At 47.0% G+C, this 17,862-nt stretch overlaps 2 protein-coding genes across 2 annotated transcripts; one reads left to right on the forward strand and one right to left on the reverse strand.

Moving 5' to 3' along the window:
- Positions 1-1,874: 1,874 nt before the first annotated feature.
- Positions 1,875-9,011, reverse strand: JCHAIN (joining chain of multimeric IgA and IgM). The gene is made up of 4 exons (XM_050895715.1): positions 8,884-9,011; positions 4,797-4,932; positions 3,832-3,912; positions 1,875-3,340 (listed from the first exon to the last, which is right to left on the reverse strand). The coding sequence occupies exons 1-4, from the start codon at positions 8,945-8,947 to the stop codon at positions 3,139-3,141; spliced, it is 483 nt and encodes a 160-aa protein (XP_050751672.1). The 5' UTR covers positions 8,948-9,011; the 3' UTR covers positions 1,875-3,138.
- A 5,009-nt stretch (positions 9,012-14,020) lies between these two features.
- Positions 14,021-15,661, forward strand: UTP3 (UTP3 small subunit processome component). The gene is given in 2 exon segments (XM_050896041.1): positions 14,021-14,281; positions 14,284-15,661. Coding segments are annotated over 2 exon segments (1,575 nt in total). The 3' UTR covers positions 15,598-15,661.
- Positions 15,662-17,862: the final 2,201 nt, after the last annotated feature.

Below are 17,862 nucleotides of genomic sequence, written 5' to 3' on the forward strand. Positions count from 1 at the left end.
TTTCAAAAGGAGACTTCTAAAACTAGCAAGAAATCCCTCTTTAACTCAACATTGCATAAGCAACAGAACAGTATTTAGGCAAGGAGGCCAGACCTGTGAAGAATTAAGTCTAGAAGTAGTTTGTGAGGAGATAAAATAGAAATGTGTTCCTACAAGTCTGAGACAAAATGAATTTAGCTTAAATGCACTAAGACGAACTATTCAAGAAACATTAAATGCAGCTAAAGAACCAACCTGACCTGCGAAGAAAAAGACGGAGCTAGTAGGAAAGTACTGCAAGCCCAGGTGGGAAGCCTTGTCCCACCATAGTCACTTAGGGAACAAAACAGAGGAGTTTATGCCAAGGGAGGCATTCTTACCCCCAACATCAGGACTCACCAAAAAATCCCACTTTGAAGTACTGGCCACGCAGTCTGAGAAACGTGATCTTTCAAAGCAGGACATGGTTTTGTCGGCACATCTGAGACAACACCCAGCAAGGGGAATTTCTCTTGTCTGTCAGCACCTCTTCCCCTGGCTAGAACATCCCAGACCCTCCCCAGTATGCTCTCGGGGATAAGCAGAAGTCACGTGCTCCCATTTTACTGTCTTCGTCTTTCAGGTAAGGATTCAGAGCCTGACTTAACTTGCTGCGTTGCTTTGAGTTATCATTTAAAACCTGGCTAACACAATCCAGTACCAAGGGGTGGGCAGGGCTGTCAGTGCAGGCTTCTCCTGGTCAGAAAAGATTGCGGGAATGAATCCTGCTTTATTATAAAGCTGAATAGCACATGGGGAGTTTGCAGAATGCTTTTTTCTTGTTTCCAAGTGGCTGTTTCCTCTGCCCAAGATGGTCTAAGCAAGTACTTGTTCACAGCTGCTTGGAAAAGAGCCTGTGCTTTGATTTCCTTTTTCCTGAATGCCTCTCATGAGTAGTCTGTTCTGCTGGCATTGCTGGACTCGCACGATGTGCTGCCGGGCAATGTCCAGCCCTGTTGTGAGTAAATGTGAATCTTACTTGTCTCTACAACAGGATGTACGAAAAAACGTGTAAACTTCACGTTTAGGCACTCTGTTCCAGAATAGAGGCAGAGCCCCAAGGACGGACAAGTTCCTGTGGCTGTAACCTGAAGAGCTGTGTTGGGAGATGAAATGCAGCCTCACCAGGACCTGCTAACTTCTAACATCACAGCGCTCCTAGGTTGGTGAACACCAGGACTTTGAAGATGAAAATGTCTTTGAGACAAATTTCAGTGAGCTTAGTACCTAACCACTGAAATACTGACGTGTCAGTACACGGCAGGAGTCTCTTTGCCTCTCCATGTTTTGCATTTCTTTGAACTGGTTAACTTTTTGCATGAAGGAGGGAAAAAACCAATATTTCTCTGAGTTCATTTTCCATAACTGATGTAACATTAGAATAATTTATGTCTCAGTCCTCTTTACTCTTTTGCTCTTCAAAATCCGGCCCCCACAAGATTGTTTTCTCTTTAGGACAGACACCTTGCGTATGACTGACTAGCCCCTGACATACCTGTCTAAAGGCACTTTTTTCAGTGCTGAGGTAAAATTCTGATCTGGATTGCAATTCTAAGAGCGATTTAGGCGATGTTTGGATTTTTAAACTCTGATCCTGCACTGACTCACAGGGCCTTGAAGCAGCTCAGTGACGAGGAGCTGATCCTAAAATCATAAACCGGTTCAGCCTCAATCTGTCATAGTTTCTGCAAGTGCATCATAATACTTCTATCCCAGTATTTCAGGAGGCTTTGCCTGTAAGTACAAGCAGTTATTTAGGGAGAGCTTCTTCCTTCGCTGTGAAGGAGGAAAGAATATGATTATAGACTTGGCTTTTTCTTATGAGTTCTTATTGAACTGGAATGTAACACACAGACTGCTGCAGAAAAAAGTTTATTTGATGTTTCACTAACAAAGCTACAATTATGGGAACAAGGGTTTTGCTGTTTTATTATTCCAATTATGTGTGAAGCCAGATAAGGATTTTTCAGAACGGCCTAAGGCTTTACAATCAACTTCTGACAACAGTGCCAAACACACCAGCCATCCCAAATGTAATGCTGGACACCTTATGCGCTCACATACGTGATGCCTCTATGGGCAATACCAAGTGTAATGCATTTAAATGTAAGCTGCAAGACAGAATCGGCTCCTTGATTTGGTGAGGGTTTCTTGTATGAAGAAAAAGACGACTGGTGTGGAAGAAGGAATGAATCCCTAACTAGGGTCCTGCTCTAGCAATTGAGTCACCTTCACAGAATTTCTTGAAGCTTTAAATGCAAAATAAGGAACGAGAAAAGAAATTTGAGCCAACATGATTTTTTTTTTCATCAATTGAACTGGGAGCGGGGGTGGAAGAAGGCAGCAATATCAGTAAAGAAGTGTGGAAAGTGAAACACCTAACATGTCCTAAAACAGTTTACTATTCCTGGCACAGCTGAGGTCCTGGCAACTTTGCAAAACACTCCAGGGTAGGGGCATCTTTTGATCCTCTCTAAACATACGTGGAAACTAGAAACTTGCAATTGTCAAAGTGCTAGAAGGGTCTAGAATGCCCAATTTTAAACTAACTTTGAAATCTGAATTCTCGGTCTCATCCCTCATCTTTTATCTCAAATATGATTGTACAACAGCCTTCTAATAATGGCGCTAATTCTGCTAATGTAATCAAGGGCCTTGTGTGAAGGTTGTGCAGAGGTTTGCTTTAGATTGCTCAGGGAGGGAAGTACACGGACATTCCTGCTGATGTCCGTGGCAGCCTTGCTCAGATGAAAACCGATGGAAGACTGTCAAAAAGACAGGTTCCCCGATGTTGTAAATCGGTGTAGTTCCCTTGACTTCAAGGGAATTACTGATGTACATCTGCTGAGGATCTGGTCTGTATGGTGTGATAATGTCTGAGACACATAATAATGGCATTGCAGATAGGAGCCGGGGATATGAGAACAGAGTCTATGACAACCAGTAGCCGCTCTTGGGAGATGGCACTAGTCTGATGTTGAAAACAATATGAAGAGGCAAGCCGGCATTACTCTGGGAGCTGATATTTTGGACACTGTCATCCAGGTACTACGGCGCTATACATGTATTTTTGATAAGAACACTGAGTGCAACAAGGCATTAGTACAGCAGTGGACTGAGCTAATCGGCGTAGCAGGATGCCGGCGTCAGAACTGCTTTAACATTTGTCTTCTCCCCGTGGTAGAAGAATGGGAAGGTTGTGGTGTAGCACTTGTCCCTGTTGTAGGTATAGCAGGTTTCAGGTTCGTTGCAGGAGGTGCTCTGCTGGGCCTGGTACGTCTCACCGCCCAGCTCAATTTCTATGGGATCGCATTTTTTGCAGCTGGAAGAGATGGAGAATAGAACAAGTGTTAAGAGTTGTGATGAAAAGATGCCCCTGGTGAAACCCAGATCTTCCCTGCCGATCTGCCGATGTAGCTACGACAGTACTGTGGCCTTGCTAGGTTTTACATAGGAACTCCCCGCCAGATGCTTTTAGTGTTGTCAAACTGCGATTGGCAAGACCGGTCCCTAAAAGGGCGGGTTACACAGGCAACGTGTAATTTGCTGATATTTAAGAGACTTGAGATGAACAGGGGTCAGAATGAAACACTCCCTGTAAATGTGGGACCTTTTCATATGAGTTAATCACAGAGATAACTATTTCTTGGCTTGCAACAGAATACGAAAGCTAGGCTCCGTGGGGAAAACCTTCCTCTGTGACCCTGCCTCACCTTCTCTACTGGCCTTCAAGCACATTTTTGAGCTGCTGTGGGCAACGCTGCAGGGGAGGATAAGTCTTAGGAAATGAACTTGGTAAATAAAATTACTTACAGTTCAGTCATGCGGTAGATAAAAGTGGTTCTGAGTGGGGAGGTGGGGTCAGAGATGTTCTCTCGAGCCTTCAGGGGGACTCTGCAAAGGAGGGAAGAGAATCGCTCTCATGAAAATCGCTTATTAAACAGGGGACTACTCTGCTGTGAACAATTCTCAACTCTCATCTTGTTTTTCAGGTATTTCCATGCCGACCCTTCTCCATAGCAAAGCCCAGGAATGGCAGATCTTGGCCCTTCTGTACCCTCAAAGGCATCAACCCTCCCCGAGAGGACTGCAGCAATTTCTGAAAGTGTCACTTTCAAGGTGACAGTGCTGACAATGTGATAATCCTTTTTTTTTTTTTTAAACTCTGAGCTGGCAGATGCCCGAGAGACTTGCAGGACACAGACAGAGATGTTACGTGTTTCTCCTGTTGCGAGCTCTACCAGAACTCCTGCAGCTCTGAGCCTGAACTTGGTCTGTGTTTCCAAGAGACACACACACACACCTGTAAGGTTTGTGTGAATAAGGAGGACAAAATCCTACTCTTGAACTGAGCTCTGCCTCATAGGATTAACCTTTTCTGATACTTTAGGCATTAACTAGTTTTCCCAGCCTATAAAATAGCAGGCTTGCTAGTCAGATGGGTAAGTCCAGTGTCACGGGCCCCATTTGGTTTCAGATGAGATCAGCCGTAGAAATGTTACACTCTACTTCCCCAGCCTATTTTGTAAACTTACTACTGGACTGCTTAAAACATGGAGATGCTTTTTGTATCTGAAGGGACAAACACCAGATAGGTTCATGTGAGCTAGAAAAACATGAAGCTAAAGGAAATACCTCAGGATACCATAGACAGCAACCCATGGAAAAAACAGTTCACTTAATCACTGCCAGTACATGGGAAACAACGCAAAGAAAAGAGAACTATAACACTTCATCTCCTGCTCACCATCTCCACGTAATACTTGTCTGCCACTTACAGGATGCGTATGTTTCTCTCCAGGATTTCTTCATCAGGATTTTCTTTGGAGGGGACAAACTTTGAGGTCACTGTTACACACTGACACTTGTTATTGACCAGCACGTACTCCTCATCCTCAGAGTCCCATGGAGAACCTGCAAGCACAGGATATGCAATCCCAGGGTCAAGAAGAAAAACCTTGAAACCTGCGCTAGCAGAAAGCAAAGTGATGAGAATGGCAGAAATGCACCAGTATGGCATCTGGATTGATTAAAGTCCAGGTTGCTAGAGGTACAAATGAGCCTCTTGGCAAAGATGAGTTCAGCTGTCTTCCCTGCTCAGTCTACAGCATGCTTCTGTATGTGGAGGTGATGGGACCAGGAAGGAGAAAACGAGGAACCCGGACACTGTGTGGCTGGTGAGAGGCAAACGGGCAGGGGTTTCTCATGAAATGGGAAGCAAGTCCCCTGGCGAGCCTCGAGCTACACTTGGCAGCTGAAGTGCTGCTTTTACCCTGAGGGGGGAGGTTACCCAATTCCTCTCTCATGCACCAGCACTATTCTAGCAGTCCAAACCCTACTTTGGGTCTGGCCTCTAAATAAATGTCTCTGACATTGCCAGTGTGACAGATGGGTCAGTTTTCCTTGAGTGGCATGTTGTCCTTCAGGTCCCTGAGGGAACAGATGCCAAAGAGCGCTACAGGACCCAGCAAGAAGGCAGCCTGCTGACCTGGCAGTGAAAGGCAAGTGGCCCTTACGATGCTCGTGCTTTGCAGGGAAAACTCCAGTCCTGATTTTCTTACTCAAATAGAGAAGAACCCGCTTGCGTATGTCTCCCGCACTTTTAGCATGCTATTCAATATGAAACTCAGTCAAAGCAGGGTAAAACATCCCATCTGTCGCCCAGAGGTTTTTTGAATGCTCCTGGTGGTATGCAATGCCTTCTTACTGTGCAAATAGAAGGATTTGAAATAGCTTGTTCTTTGCTAGTTGGGTTTTCCCCAACCCAGAGCCTCTGGTCGCTTCACCCATAAGAAGCCAGCCTTGCTTTTATATGCAGATGCAGTCATACCCTTCTTAACTGGCTGTTTTTACATCCCTCTGTATTTCAAAATGCTGCTAAAATCGAGTTCAGAGCCATCACTTTGCAGCACCACTCTTCCTACAGCACCTTCAGCCTGCTTAGAAGTACCAAACCCTGTGATTTTTTGTAAGATGGGGATATATTGGGCTCAGATGGACCTCAGTTCTGGGGACTCGCATACTCTGCTTGTCCCTTGGTTTAACCATGGAGAGGAAGAAGAAACAGGCTGAAAACATCTGTGTTCATCATGTCTGTGGAGGATTTCAGAGTTGCTTTGACTTAAAAGCTTTGGTCCTAATAGCTGGATTTCTTTGAGTTACCAAAGCACGGATCAGTAAGGAAGCAGACACACATTGCATAAGCTCATGTCTGTGTTTTTTCTTAATGTCCATGTCCAAAGCTGCTGGGTTTTATGAACAACAGACCCTGTTGCTGTAGGGTGAAAGGGATAGTGCTCAAAGCCTGCGGGAGCAACAGCAAAGCTGGGATCCAGGAGCAGCACATGGACTCTGAGCTAGACTCTAAGTTTTCTGATTGTTAGCCACTATTGGCGGCAGCTTAACTGTCACATGAAGCTGTCTGCGAGACCAAACAAGGACAGGTCCTCTGCAATATTGATTGGCAGAGCCCCCAGATACCTAGTCCATACAATGTAATGCAAATAGCATGCCAGGTTCTCTACCTAAGGCTTCCTAGAGCTTCCCTCCTGCCCCTACAATATGCTCGTCTCATTTGCTTCCATTCCACTGGGTTATTTTCTGAGATCCTTACAGGCCCTGTAACTGTGAAAAAGGCACCAAAACTGTGTGAAATGATGCCTCAGAGTGACCCTACAATTCACCTGCTGCTTCCAAATGCCGTTTGTGACAACTGGCAGCAGAATACCTTCTGAAGAAGATTCACTGTGGAGTTTCTCCACCAGGAAGGAAATTGCTTTGCTCCCTTGCTTTGGGCAGTGGAGCAAGCCACTACAGGCATGTGGGAGATGTTGCCCTTTCGACTGCTCTCATGGTTTTCTTTATCCCCCTATAGCATGTGCTCATTGAGCCCTTTAGAGCAAGGGCTGGCTTTTAGCGTTTCTCCGTAGAGCGTCCAGCACAACTGGCCAGCCGTAGAAATGCCACTGCAAAATGTGCACGTAGAGTGTAAGTCCAGTCATACTTCCAACAGCAGCGTGCCCCACCAAGGCAGAAACACATCACCATATCTGACCCAGGGAGACGGTCGTTAGTTGGAGCTCGATGGCGCTTGTCTCTGTACCCCTTATTCCAGTCTCTGTTGCTCTGCACACTTCCTCTCTGCCAACTCATCGCTCAACACGAACATTTCCCTCTGAAGCAGAGGCTTACTACGAAAGCCTCTTTAGCCTCTGCCTCCTTGAGTCTTGGCCTTTCTTGTGTCTTATAGAAAGTCTCTAGCTTCTTGTCCTTCACACAGACCTTCCTCTGGCGTCTGACACTGTATTCTATGTAACGTTGCGTGCAATTCTTTCTAAGCCCTTAATCCAAAGCCAGTATTCAAGGCAGATCCTATTGGCTTTGGGATTTGTCCCAAAACCTTTGGGAGCAGGCTTTAATTCATCTTCTAAAATGATATTAACATATGCTTTATGAATATGCAGGGGTTTTTTGACCGTAATCTAAAAATATTGCCCTGATTTAATTCCTTGTGTAATACTCTTGGCTTCAGTAACCATAAAAGTTACAGCTACTCCACTTTTTTTTTCAGTAAAATTACAAAGCTCAAAAAAGATGGTTTTATCAGCAATACTTCCATGTATCCCCCAGTAAAGTCCCTTTGGGGAGAAGGTAGTTAAACACAAAATTTCCTAATGCCCTTCTAAATGTCTGCAGGTTGGATTTTCTGGTGCCTGATTTACTGCAGTATGGTGTTCCCTCCTTCCTCAACACTCAGGCAGATATTTTTTTGACAAAATTTCTCATCTGCCAATATTGTGATGCCTGACAGAATCCAGCTGCAGCACAGTGAAGAAGCAAATGCATTCCAAAAATATCTGTTCAAACTCTGCTGCAGGTCCAAGTGGCTACTTCAATAAAGTATGAAGAGACTCAATTAGCCCCAAAATACATTAATTTCAACATGAGTAGTACAAACAGCACTCCTGTAGCTGCACGGAACTCTAATTTGACTTTCCCTCTAAGCTGCTTACGTGGATATATATACACATCTTAAGCCATGCGTATGAATGGAGAAAAACAGACGGGGCTCTGTGTTGAACTGACACAGTGTTTCTCACCATTTTCTGCCTTTTCAGCTAACAGGTTATACAGCTGGCCACTTTTCAGAGGAAGCAGTACTTTCCAAAGACCTGCCTGGGTAGGCAATAAGATGCCCTTTCCCAAAAGCTGGAGGAAACGCAGGGATGCTGTTGTCCATGCTGTTGGGATGGTTATCCTTGAGCACCGATTTAATCCTGCAGACCAGATCCACCGTGTGAACGAGGATGACTTTAGACTGTCGTACAGAGACCTGGCATGAGTGTAGTCAGTATCTATTACCTGTGAGCCACACTGAGGAGTGTGCTGGGATGACGGTCTGATCTCAGTCTGAATCAAGAGTCTCCAAGAAATTCAGTGGAGTTACACGATAAACTACAGTTTAATCAGAAATAAGTTGGCTGTAGCCATATGACAGGATTACCAGGAAGATTTTAGAAGCCTTTAAATCTAGCAGGTAAGAGTCTTGCAAGCTTCCTAGCACTGCAGAAAAGCAAGCGTGCATGTTTGCGGTTTGTTGCTTCCAAAACCCGATCAAAAATGGCTAATCATAAAGTCTTAACTTTACAGCTTGTCACCACTTCTTTAGCCTCAAGGCAGCAATTAAAAACACACAGCTCTGTGGTGCAGAAAGACGCTGAGGTGTCCAAGCACCGCTGAAGCATGACTGCTTGAGCAGCCTGTGAGGTTTGATTTTCGACTGTTAGAATTATTAATGGCCGATTACACAAAACCCGTCACTGATATCTTAAGCACAGTTTTCCATGCTCTTCATTTCTCACCTACCTGCCACAAGGACGAACCCCAGGGAGACGGCCAAGGCCACGCACAGCAACAAAGAGCTCTTCATCTTGCCTTCCCTTCTTTTGAAGAACGCGAGCGAAGAGCCTCTGTCTGCCTATAAGGGCGTGTGCAAATGATACAGCTATTTGTTTCCTAAAATAAACAGCCCAGCCGGCTAGCACTGACACTGTGGAAAATGTGGCTGGGGAGTGAAACCAGGCACGTTTAATGCACAAAGACCTCTGGCGTTCAAAGCTGAAGGGGGGCAGGGGGTTGCACTATTACTGTGCATTTGTAGTCTGTTCATCACCAACAAGCGACGAAGCTGCTGAGTGCAAGGGAGTGCAAAACCTCCCTGGCCTTAGGGGACATCTTGCCATCAGGGTCAGTGGCACTCTCCCACCCTGGGGGTGAGCAGTGTGAGGTAAGAATGGGTCCAGATAGCCAAGGGGCCACAGCTCTGGCTCCTAGTTTTGAGAAATCAGACTTAAAGATCACTTGACTTGTATTATAAAAACACTTCAGGTTTCAAGATCAGAATCCTGTTTGCACCAGATTCTATGCAAACCTATATTAAGGGCTCGACCTGCCCCCAAAGAGCTTGCAGTCAAAGCAGATAAGAGAGGCGAGGGGTAAAAGAGGTAAAGCTGAACTCTTCCTCCAGCTCTGCCCACTGCATCGAGGAGTTTCTTTTCTTATGCAAGGAAAAGGGACTCCATGGGATTTGTGGTTTATGAAAGGTTCTGAATCAGGTCCCAGGCAAACTCTCTGAGGTATTGGGCAAGCAGACTTTTCCTGAAGGTGGGGAGTACTGGAGAGGACCTGGGATTTTTTTGTCCCAGATTTGGGATCATTTCTGTAACTCTGAAAAACAAACATTGCAATGTAACCTGCAATGACCAGAGCTGTCTCTGTAGCATGCCTATGTGTCTTGCACAGAAAAGGCCACTTTTTAAGGGAAGCCCAGTCTTAGCAAGGGCCTCCAAACACCTCCATCAGGGGACAAAAGGGGAGGCAGAGCAAAGTACGATGCTGGAAGGCCCATTCTTAGCCAGGGTTATTGCATCAGTGTTTCCTGGTTTTCTGCTACCTGCAATGTATGTTTCTCTCAATTAACATTAGCAGCACGTGGTAAATCTCCCGGTGTTCTCCAGCTTTTCCTTATGCAGCAGAGCAGCAGCCCTGTGACGGGATACAGGCTGTTCACACAGCCCGTGCCACCCTTGGCTCACCCGGGGTTGGTTGCTCTTGCCAGACTCTCAAGAGGCGAAAGTCATTAGGTAATGGTGCCAGGCATCCCAGTTCCTGAAAGGGCAGCCCGTCACCTTACGGGCCGTCTTCCCTTTCTTCAGACCTTCCTGGCTGGGTCCCTAACCCTAGAGCTATTCAAAGAACCCAGAATCTGTGTCCTGAGCTTTTTCTCCTAGCACAAACATCTCATCTGGCAGCTGCATGGTGCAATGCGCTTTCGGGTTGCATCAGCGACTCTCACATGCAAGGTTTGCCCTGGGAGGTGGTGGGGGATGATGAGTGCAAGCCCAGCTCCTAGCAGGGCATCAGGTTATGCCATAATTCTTCTTTACAAACCTTCTTTTCTCACTAGGGCTCCATCTTTAGGAGGGCAAAATTTGGTTTTGTTTCCTTTCCCCCTCCCCAGAAAGTACTGCCAACAGAGTTTTATGCGTTTTTTTATTCTGAAGCAGCAGCAAGATGTTCCCGGTGCCCCATCTTTTGCAGAAGGTTAAAAATAAACCTGGCTAACCAGGCGGTGGTAGGGGCGGCTATCTAAAGCACTACTTGTCTCAGTCACCTTTTTTGTAACAAAATAGGAGATTTTTTTAGAACTATACAAGAAGGGGGGATGCAGGCAGCAGAATAAAGCACATGCAAAAGAGGCTGGCTCTGGTCTGCTTTGCTAAACTGCACTGATAAAAATACGGCACTGGTAAAATCCAAGCAGAGGCATCCACGAGTATTTTCAAACCCAAAGGGAGAGCCTGAGCAGAATTATATTCTCTGTGATTCTCTTGATTTCAGTGGTTTTCCCTGACTGCCGGTGCTCAGCAGATCTGAATTTCGGTTGCTAAATCTACGTGTCTGCATACGGTCCCTCTGGTCTGCATATGGTGGCACAAGAGCTATTTTTAGTCCCATTCAGCCACCTGCATGTCTCTGGGGATTTCTATCTAGATTGCAAGCTCTTTAGAGGAAGATTTGTTTTACGGACTGTTACTTTTATGGACTAGCCCCTTTTTACTGTGTGACATTTTGGATTACCAGAAAATTATCTGGGGAAGCAGGCGTTAAAGAACTGTGGCAGTTTGGCAAGGGGCTGGCAAATTAAGCCCAGGCTTAAATTCTGGGCTGAGTGGGGAGCTACACTCCCAACCTCACTGCGAGGCAGAGGCTAGCAGAGGAATAATTGAGAATTTGAAAAGAAATGGGAACGGGCCTTGTAGTCTCAATCTCTTTTCACTTGTCCTGTGCCTCCACTTGGCCCTGGACACGCTGAACTAGGATTTTCCAGGTAAGAAGCTGGGCAGGTACCTGGATGAAGTGAGGCAAAATAGTTGTGTCTGTGTGTGTCCTTGCTACGCTGGGTGAGGAGTGGAGCACAGCTGCACCAGGGCATGGGGTATCTCCAGATAACACACCATCCACTAGCAGTCTGTCCTACGGCTTTCTTTTCTCCTCATTTCTCACTCAGAAGCGAAGAAAATGGTGGATTAAACCAGACCTGCAGTGGTCACTGATTATCATATTGGTAGTAGTGATTCCACTGATGCTTACAGCAAACCGGCGTGGTTTGGCTCGAGCAGCTCCTGATAACCGGATGAACTCACATTGGAGGTCATCTCCAGCTTCACCAGAAGTGGATGACGTTTTCAGCAAGTCCTGGAGGAGGTTCAAATGTCTGTAGATGCTATTTCTTTTCTGCTCTTAGAAATTGACCTTGGATTGAGAGACAACACGTCAATTCCATTTAAATCCATGAGAATCCAAATGGAAGTTGGTCTGTTGTTAAGGCTCTGAGTTTTGAAAGGGCAGACTTTAAAAAAATGAGGGCACTACATTGTGAGGGCAGTCAGATGGAAACTGTCAGGGTCAGGGTTTGACTGAAGGCCTGGGTTTCTGTACGTCACACTTGCAAAAGTTATCTGGAATTTTAACCATGCAGAAATTGGCTGCAGACGTTTCTGAACGGACTTCACACGAAAAACGGTAGGATTAAGCAGCAAGATTACAAAGCCTGATCAGCAGAGATGGCTGTATTTTAGTGACCAACCAGTATGAAGTGAGAATTTCCACCGAGGTGTGGCTAAAAATTAAATGAATGCTATGTCTGACTTACCAAAACCAAGTTATTCTTGTTGCTCTTTCTTATACAGGCCTGTATCCAGGGGAGGTGATACCTGAAAATTGGCACGGCCAGATTTGGAAAAGGTGTCTTAGTCTGAGGCAAAACGTGTCTTTGGTGCTAGAGCATACATGGAAAATTTTGACCCAGAGGTGACTATGTGGAGAAGCTGCGCGCGTCAGAAAAAAGGCTCGTAAGTGAGGCTTGTCTGCCATCAGAACGACCAGAACCCAAATGAATCACCAAAAAGTAAGTAAAGTTGTGCACCCCCCACCGTTTCAGTTAACTTTAATATTTGCTTGACACATCTTTTTCCACAAGAAGGTGGACAGGAGCATTTATAAATAAAACTGCACCTGTTCTGCGGTGAGAAAAAAGCACCTGCACTTGGTCTACGCAGAACTCCTCTGCTGGGACGCGTGGCTGCTTAATTTATCAGGCTCTGGGTTTCTGAGGTCGGACTAAACTAATTACTGTGCCTCCCTCTGCTCTCGTGGCACGGCTGTTTGCATTTCTTAAAACCAGACCGCTTCCATGCGGCTCAGTATGAACGCGATGTTCCCTTTGGAAAGGTGGGAGGCCGGGCTGGGCGCTCTGTGACGGACGACAGACACAAACAAGCAAAAATACAGGATGGGAATGCAAACGTGAATGAATAGAGATTGCCTTAAAAACCCTCCTGATGAGGGGTCCCCAGCTGCTGAAAATCAGAATTGCTCCTTTACTATTGCCCCGGACGCATCTATCTATTGGCGTAAAAGGACCGATCCAAGGAGCACGGAGGACGGTGGAGCAGCAGCGGCCCAGCTTTGCAGCTTGCCTTTGCCTTGCTGCCTGAAGGCTGACCCGCAGCCTCTAGGAACGGGCCTGGTTCCTGCCAGGAGATGCCCGTATCCCTCTAAAGATGCCATCTGGAGAAGGGAAGGACTCAGGAGAGTTAATCTATGTACCTCAGATGTGTCCAGGGAGGTTTTCAAATACTTCTTTTTCTCTCTGAAAGTTTAATCTGATTGTAGGGAACTGCATAACAAGAAGTTTCAGTTAACAAGGGGACAGATGTCAGGTGTGTTTTCTATCTTGCCTTTTTTTTTTTTTCCCCTCGTTGTTGTAAGATTACTATACAGACAGCAGTGGAAAGCGTCTGTGCTTTTAGGTGAAGAAAAAACCCTGAGGAGGAAAAAAGGCACTCTTTTCTTTCCACGCAGCATTATTCATTGCTGATACCTGCCACGACTGAAAAAAATCCTTGCTTAGTGGCTGCCCACGTCACGCAGCTCCCGACGGGTCTGTATTACTCTCTTAGAAACCAAATAGTAGAAATAAACTCAATTATGCTCCAGACCTGGAGTGATTTCACTGATACGTTAGCACCTTAACTGAAAGGAACCAAATTTGAACTTGCAGCTACGCCCAAAAGATTTCTCTGTGGGATTATTTCCAAAGCATACAAACCTCAGCCGGGAGCTAGAAGGGGGCAGCGCTTTTACGGGGACAGCGAAGGCCCGTGCAGGGGCCGCGGCCCATCCCGCCATCTCTCCGGCTCCCTTTGCCCAGGCGGGGCAGGGTCCGGCCCCGGGCGAGGCGCCAGCGGCCGAGCACCGCCGGTAAGGCTGCCCGCCCGTACCGCCGGGGGTTATTTCCCCGCCGAACTCCTCCGGGCCCGGCTGGAACGGGAGCCGGGGAGCGGGGGGGAAGCGGAAGGGACGCGGGGCCGGCAGCGGAGACGGAAGCGCGGTGGCGGAAGCGGAAGGCCGGCGCGGTGGGTAGAGCCGGAGCGTAGCCATGAGGACTCGCCGCGGCACCGTCCTGCGGCCGCCGCCCGGCCCCGCCGAGGAGGAGGAGGAGGATGGCGGAGAGGAGGTGCCCGGCGGCCAGGCGGGCCCCGAGGGCTTGGCGGATGAGGTGGAGGACTTCCATGAGGCGCAGTTCCAGGCGGTGATGGCGGCCCTGGAGAGCGGGGAGGAGGCCGGGGAGAGCGAGGAGGAGGAGGACGAAGAAGTGCTGGGGCTGCAGCTGCCCGAGGAGGACAGCGAAGAGGATGACACGGTGAGGAAGAGGAGGAGGAGGAGGAGGTACAGGGGCTGGATCTTTATGTGGACCACAGTGCAGAAGAGGCTGGAGAAAGTGAGGAGGATGAGGATGGAGAAGGTGAGGAGGAGGAGGAAAACGAGGTTGAAGATGAAGATGGGGACCTGTCCATGGAAAGCGACTTGGAGGAGCGCCGTCAGGACACCAAGCTCCCCCACGAGCTCTCCTGGGGCCAACGCAAGCAGCTCTACTACGACACGGACTACGGGAGCGATGCCCAGGCCAAGAGCAAGCGTAGCCAGCAAGAAGTCGACGCTGAGGAAGAGGAAGAGGAGCAGGAGGCTCAAGTCATCCAGAGGCGGTTGGTGCAGGACTTAGGGGAAGATGATTACGGGCTGGATGTGATCCAGGGCTATCTGGCTGAGCAGCAGAAAACCCACGAGAGCGAGGGGCAGAAGATTGACAAGGATTTGCAGGCCCTTTCCAAGAAGGAGCAGCTGAAGCTGCTGAAGCAGGAGTCCCCTGAGCTCCTGCAGCTGATTGAGGACTTTGAAGTCAAGCTAATGGAGCTCAAGGACGAACTGCACCCGCTGCTGCAAATGGTCAAAAACGGCACTATCCCGCAAGGGAAAGGCAGTCGCTATTTGCAGACCAAGTATCATCTCTACTTGAATTACTGTGCCAATATCAGTTTCTATTTGGTTTTGAAGTCAAAGAGGATGCCGGTTCATAGTCACCCCGTTATCGAACGGCTGGTTGCTTATAGAAATATAATCAATGACCTAGCTGTTATTGATCAAAAGTTATCCTCGCAAGTTCGTATGCTTTTGAAAAACTACTATGATAAGAAGGAAGACGAATTACGGAAGGAGAAGAAGTTTGCGGTGTTTCTGCCACTGGATGTTAAGAAAAACAAATCAAAACGTGCTCCTGCGCTTGCTAATGGCCGGGCTACTGCTGATGAACCGTCAGATGAGTCGGAGCTGGATGAAGAGGCTGCCCTAAAATACTATAAGATGATGGAGGAGAAGTTGAAACTCAAGAGGAAGAGAACTGAAGACCAAGACACACTTGAAGAAGAAGCAGTGTTGGAAGGAGAGGACCCAAATAAAAAGAGAGGTGTGACCTATCAGATGATCAAGAACAAAGGCCTCACACCCAGAAGGAAGAAGATCGATCGCAACCCCAGGGTCAAGCATCGGGAGAAGTTTCGGCGAGCCAAGATTCGCCGCAAGGGCCAGGTCCGTGAAGTTCGGAGGGAATTGCACAGATATGCCGGGGAACTGTCTGGCATTCGCGCGGGAGTTAAGAAAAGCAGGAAGCTTCAATGATGCTTGTTTTCCTCTGTTTCTGAGAGCTGCGAGCAGCCCTACTGACTCCAATAAAAAATTTTGTAAAGGATATTGTGGTTTTTTATCCTTAAGAAAACTGGGGGTGGGGTGGTATTTGTTTTTTTTCAGAGGATGCTTATCAGAAGATGCCTCCTCTAAAAGTAGCGCAGGGCCCTTTCCTCACCCGGCCTGTGTGTGAAGGTGTTTTGCTCTATTGCGATGCTGTCGTCTTTCCATACTGTAAATACTGGCTTTGAGAGGCTGCAAGGGATGTGTCAAGCGAAGGGAATGAAGTGGGCCGTGCGGGACTGATGGGGAGATGGGATGGGGTGGGATGGGATGGGGGGACCTCCCGAGGGCAGGTTGAGAATGGGGTTCGTGCAGCTGCCGCTGCCATCTCCTCCTTTTTACTGTCTTGTTCTGGTCCATCCTTTTTCTGTGTTGACCTGTGGAATGAGATACACGTGGTTATGGTATTTGCTCTAATTCTTGTTCCGATTAACTCCTTGTGCTCATATGTTTAAGAACTAACTACTTTTAGGTTCTCTTAAATATTTTTAATTTTGTAACTAAGCAGAAAGCTATTACTTAAATCCCGTGTGGCCTGATAGACCGTTTCCCCTCCTGAATTCAGTGAGAATCAAAGCAAGGACTTTTCTGGATTTCATAGCTCTTTATCTGTGATAAATACATTAACTTCATCTCTGATAAATACGTTAACTGTCGTCTGCTGTTACAGCTCAAACGTAGCATTGATACAGGACAAATGGGTAAGATGTAACGTTGTCTTCAGTTTGAAGGTAAACTTTCAAAATATTTCAATGACTTCCATGCCTTCTGGCAGGAAAATGCATTTAACCCCACACTGAAGTTCTTACTGGGAGCTGACTGGGAGTGGCCAGTTCCAGTTCAGGCTGTGAAGGAGGAATGACTGATTAATTTTTCTTAAAAGTTTAACAAACGCTGTCTCAGGTAAGACCTGCGCTCGTGCCTGGGGCGGGTTTCAGGGAGCCCGTGCCTTGCTTTGTGTACCAGTAGCACCTGAGAGGTACTACTGTCTGTTTCCCATGCGAAATCATTTCAGGGGAATAATTGTCAATAAATGCTATTTCATGTTACGGAAGCACTAGTGTATCTAGGTGCCTTGCTTTGGGTTTGTTTGTTTTGTTTTGGGGGGGGGTTTTTGGGTGATAGTCTTGGAGGAAGCCAAAATATGAGCATGTGTTCCTGAACCTGTGACAGGCTAAATGCTATAATTCAAACATGCAGGAGCTCTGCTCATTTTCTGCAAGTGAAATGTGCTTCCATAGGTTTTGATGGAAACCTTTACACCCTGTTTCTGCCAGGACTGTGCTGCTAATTGCTGACTGGAGAATATTTTGTTAATTTTCAAAGCTGAGTGTTAAAGGGAGAGGTAGAAAAACAATAAACTTAAGCTGACAGATGGGAACAGAAGTAAGGAGACTTTTTGTAGTCCTTGTATGTCCCGGATCCACGGGATGTGGAGCTACGTGTGGCGATTTCGGAGGGCATTCTGGTATGGTAGATAGATGTATAGGACAAAATAGTGAAATGACAAGTTCTGCTGACTTTAATGACCCTGCATTTGTTTGCCCCCTGCTGCTTACAGGCCAAACAGCAGTTAAACGCTGCGTAATAAAAAAAAACCCACAAACTGCTCCACAGAAACAGGCTACAAAGCATTGGGAATTGATCCCCTCCATGAAATTGCCTGGGTCACCCAGGCAAAAGTGAGGCTTGCTTGAAGAGGTCACTGAACACATCTTCTCGTTTGAGCAATGCTCTGTGGAACCTGATGGCCTCGGGTGAGATGTGGACCTTATTAGCTGTGGGGATACGGATGTCCTTCCCCAGTGCTTACTCATCCTCCCTTACTGTGAGCAGCGATCTACAGTGTTAGCCGCTTGCTCTTCCCAGTGAGAAATGCATGGCTTTCAGTGGCTCCCAGCCCTACCAAGGAGGGAACTAGAGCTTTTCCCAAAACTACACTTTTATTAACTCCGCGCTGGGATCATGACGGAGGCCGCCACTGATAATGCTGAGCTACGCTCCTGAGGCTCTGCGAAGAGGTCAGTAAAAGGTAACGTGCTGGGAAAAAAAGCAGCTTAGGTGGTTTTTTGGGGGAGGAATGGTGGTGTGCATCAGGCGTCACGCGGGATGCGGAAAATACCCAGCGGGGATGCTAACTGATCTCGTTACTGTAGCACCTGCTTGCGCACGTTTCACACTTTGTGCAAAAATGAA

The sequence above is a fragment of the Gymnogyps californianus genome, chromosome 4 (genome assembly GCF_018139145.2).
Source record: "Gymnogyps californianus isolate 813 chromosome 4, ASM1813914v2, whole genome shotgun sequence".
NCBI classification, from domain to species: domain Eukaryota; kingdom Metazoa; phylum Chordata; class Aves; order Accipitriformes; family Cathartidae; genus Gymnogyps; species Gymnogyps californianus.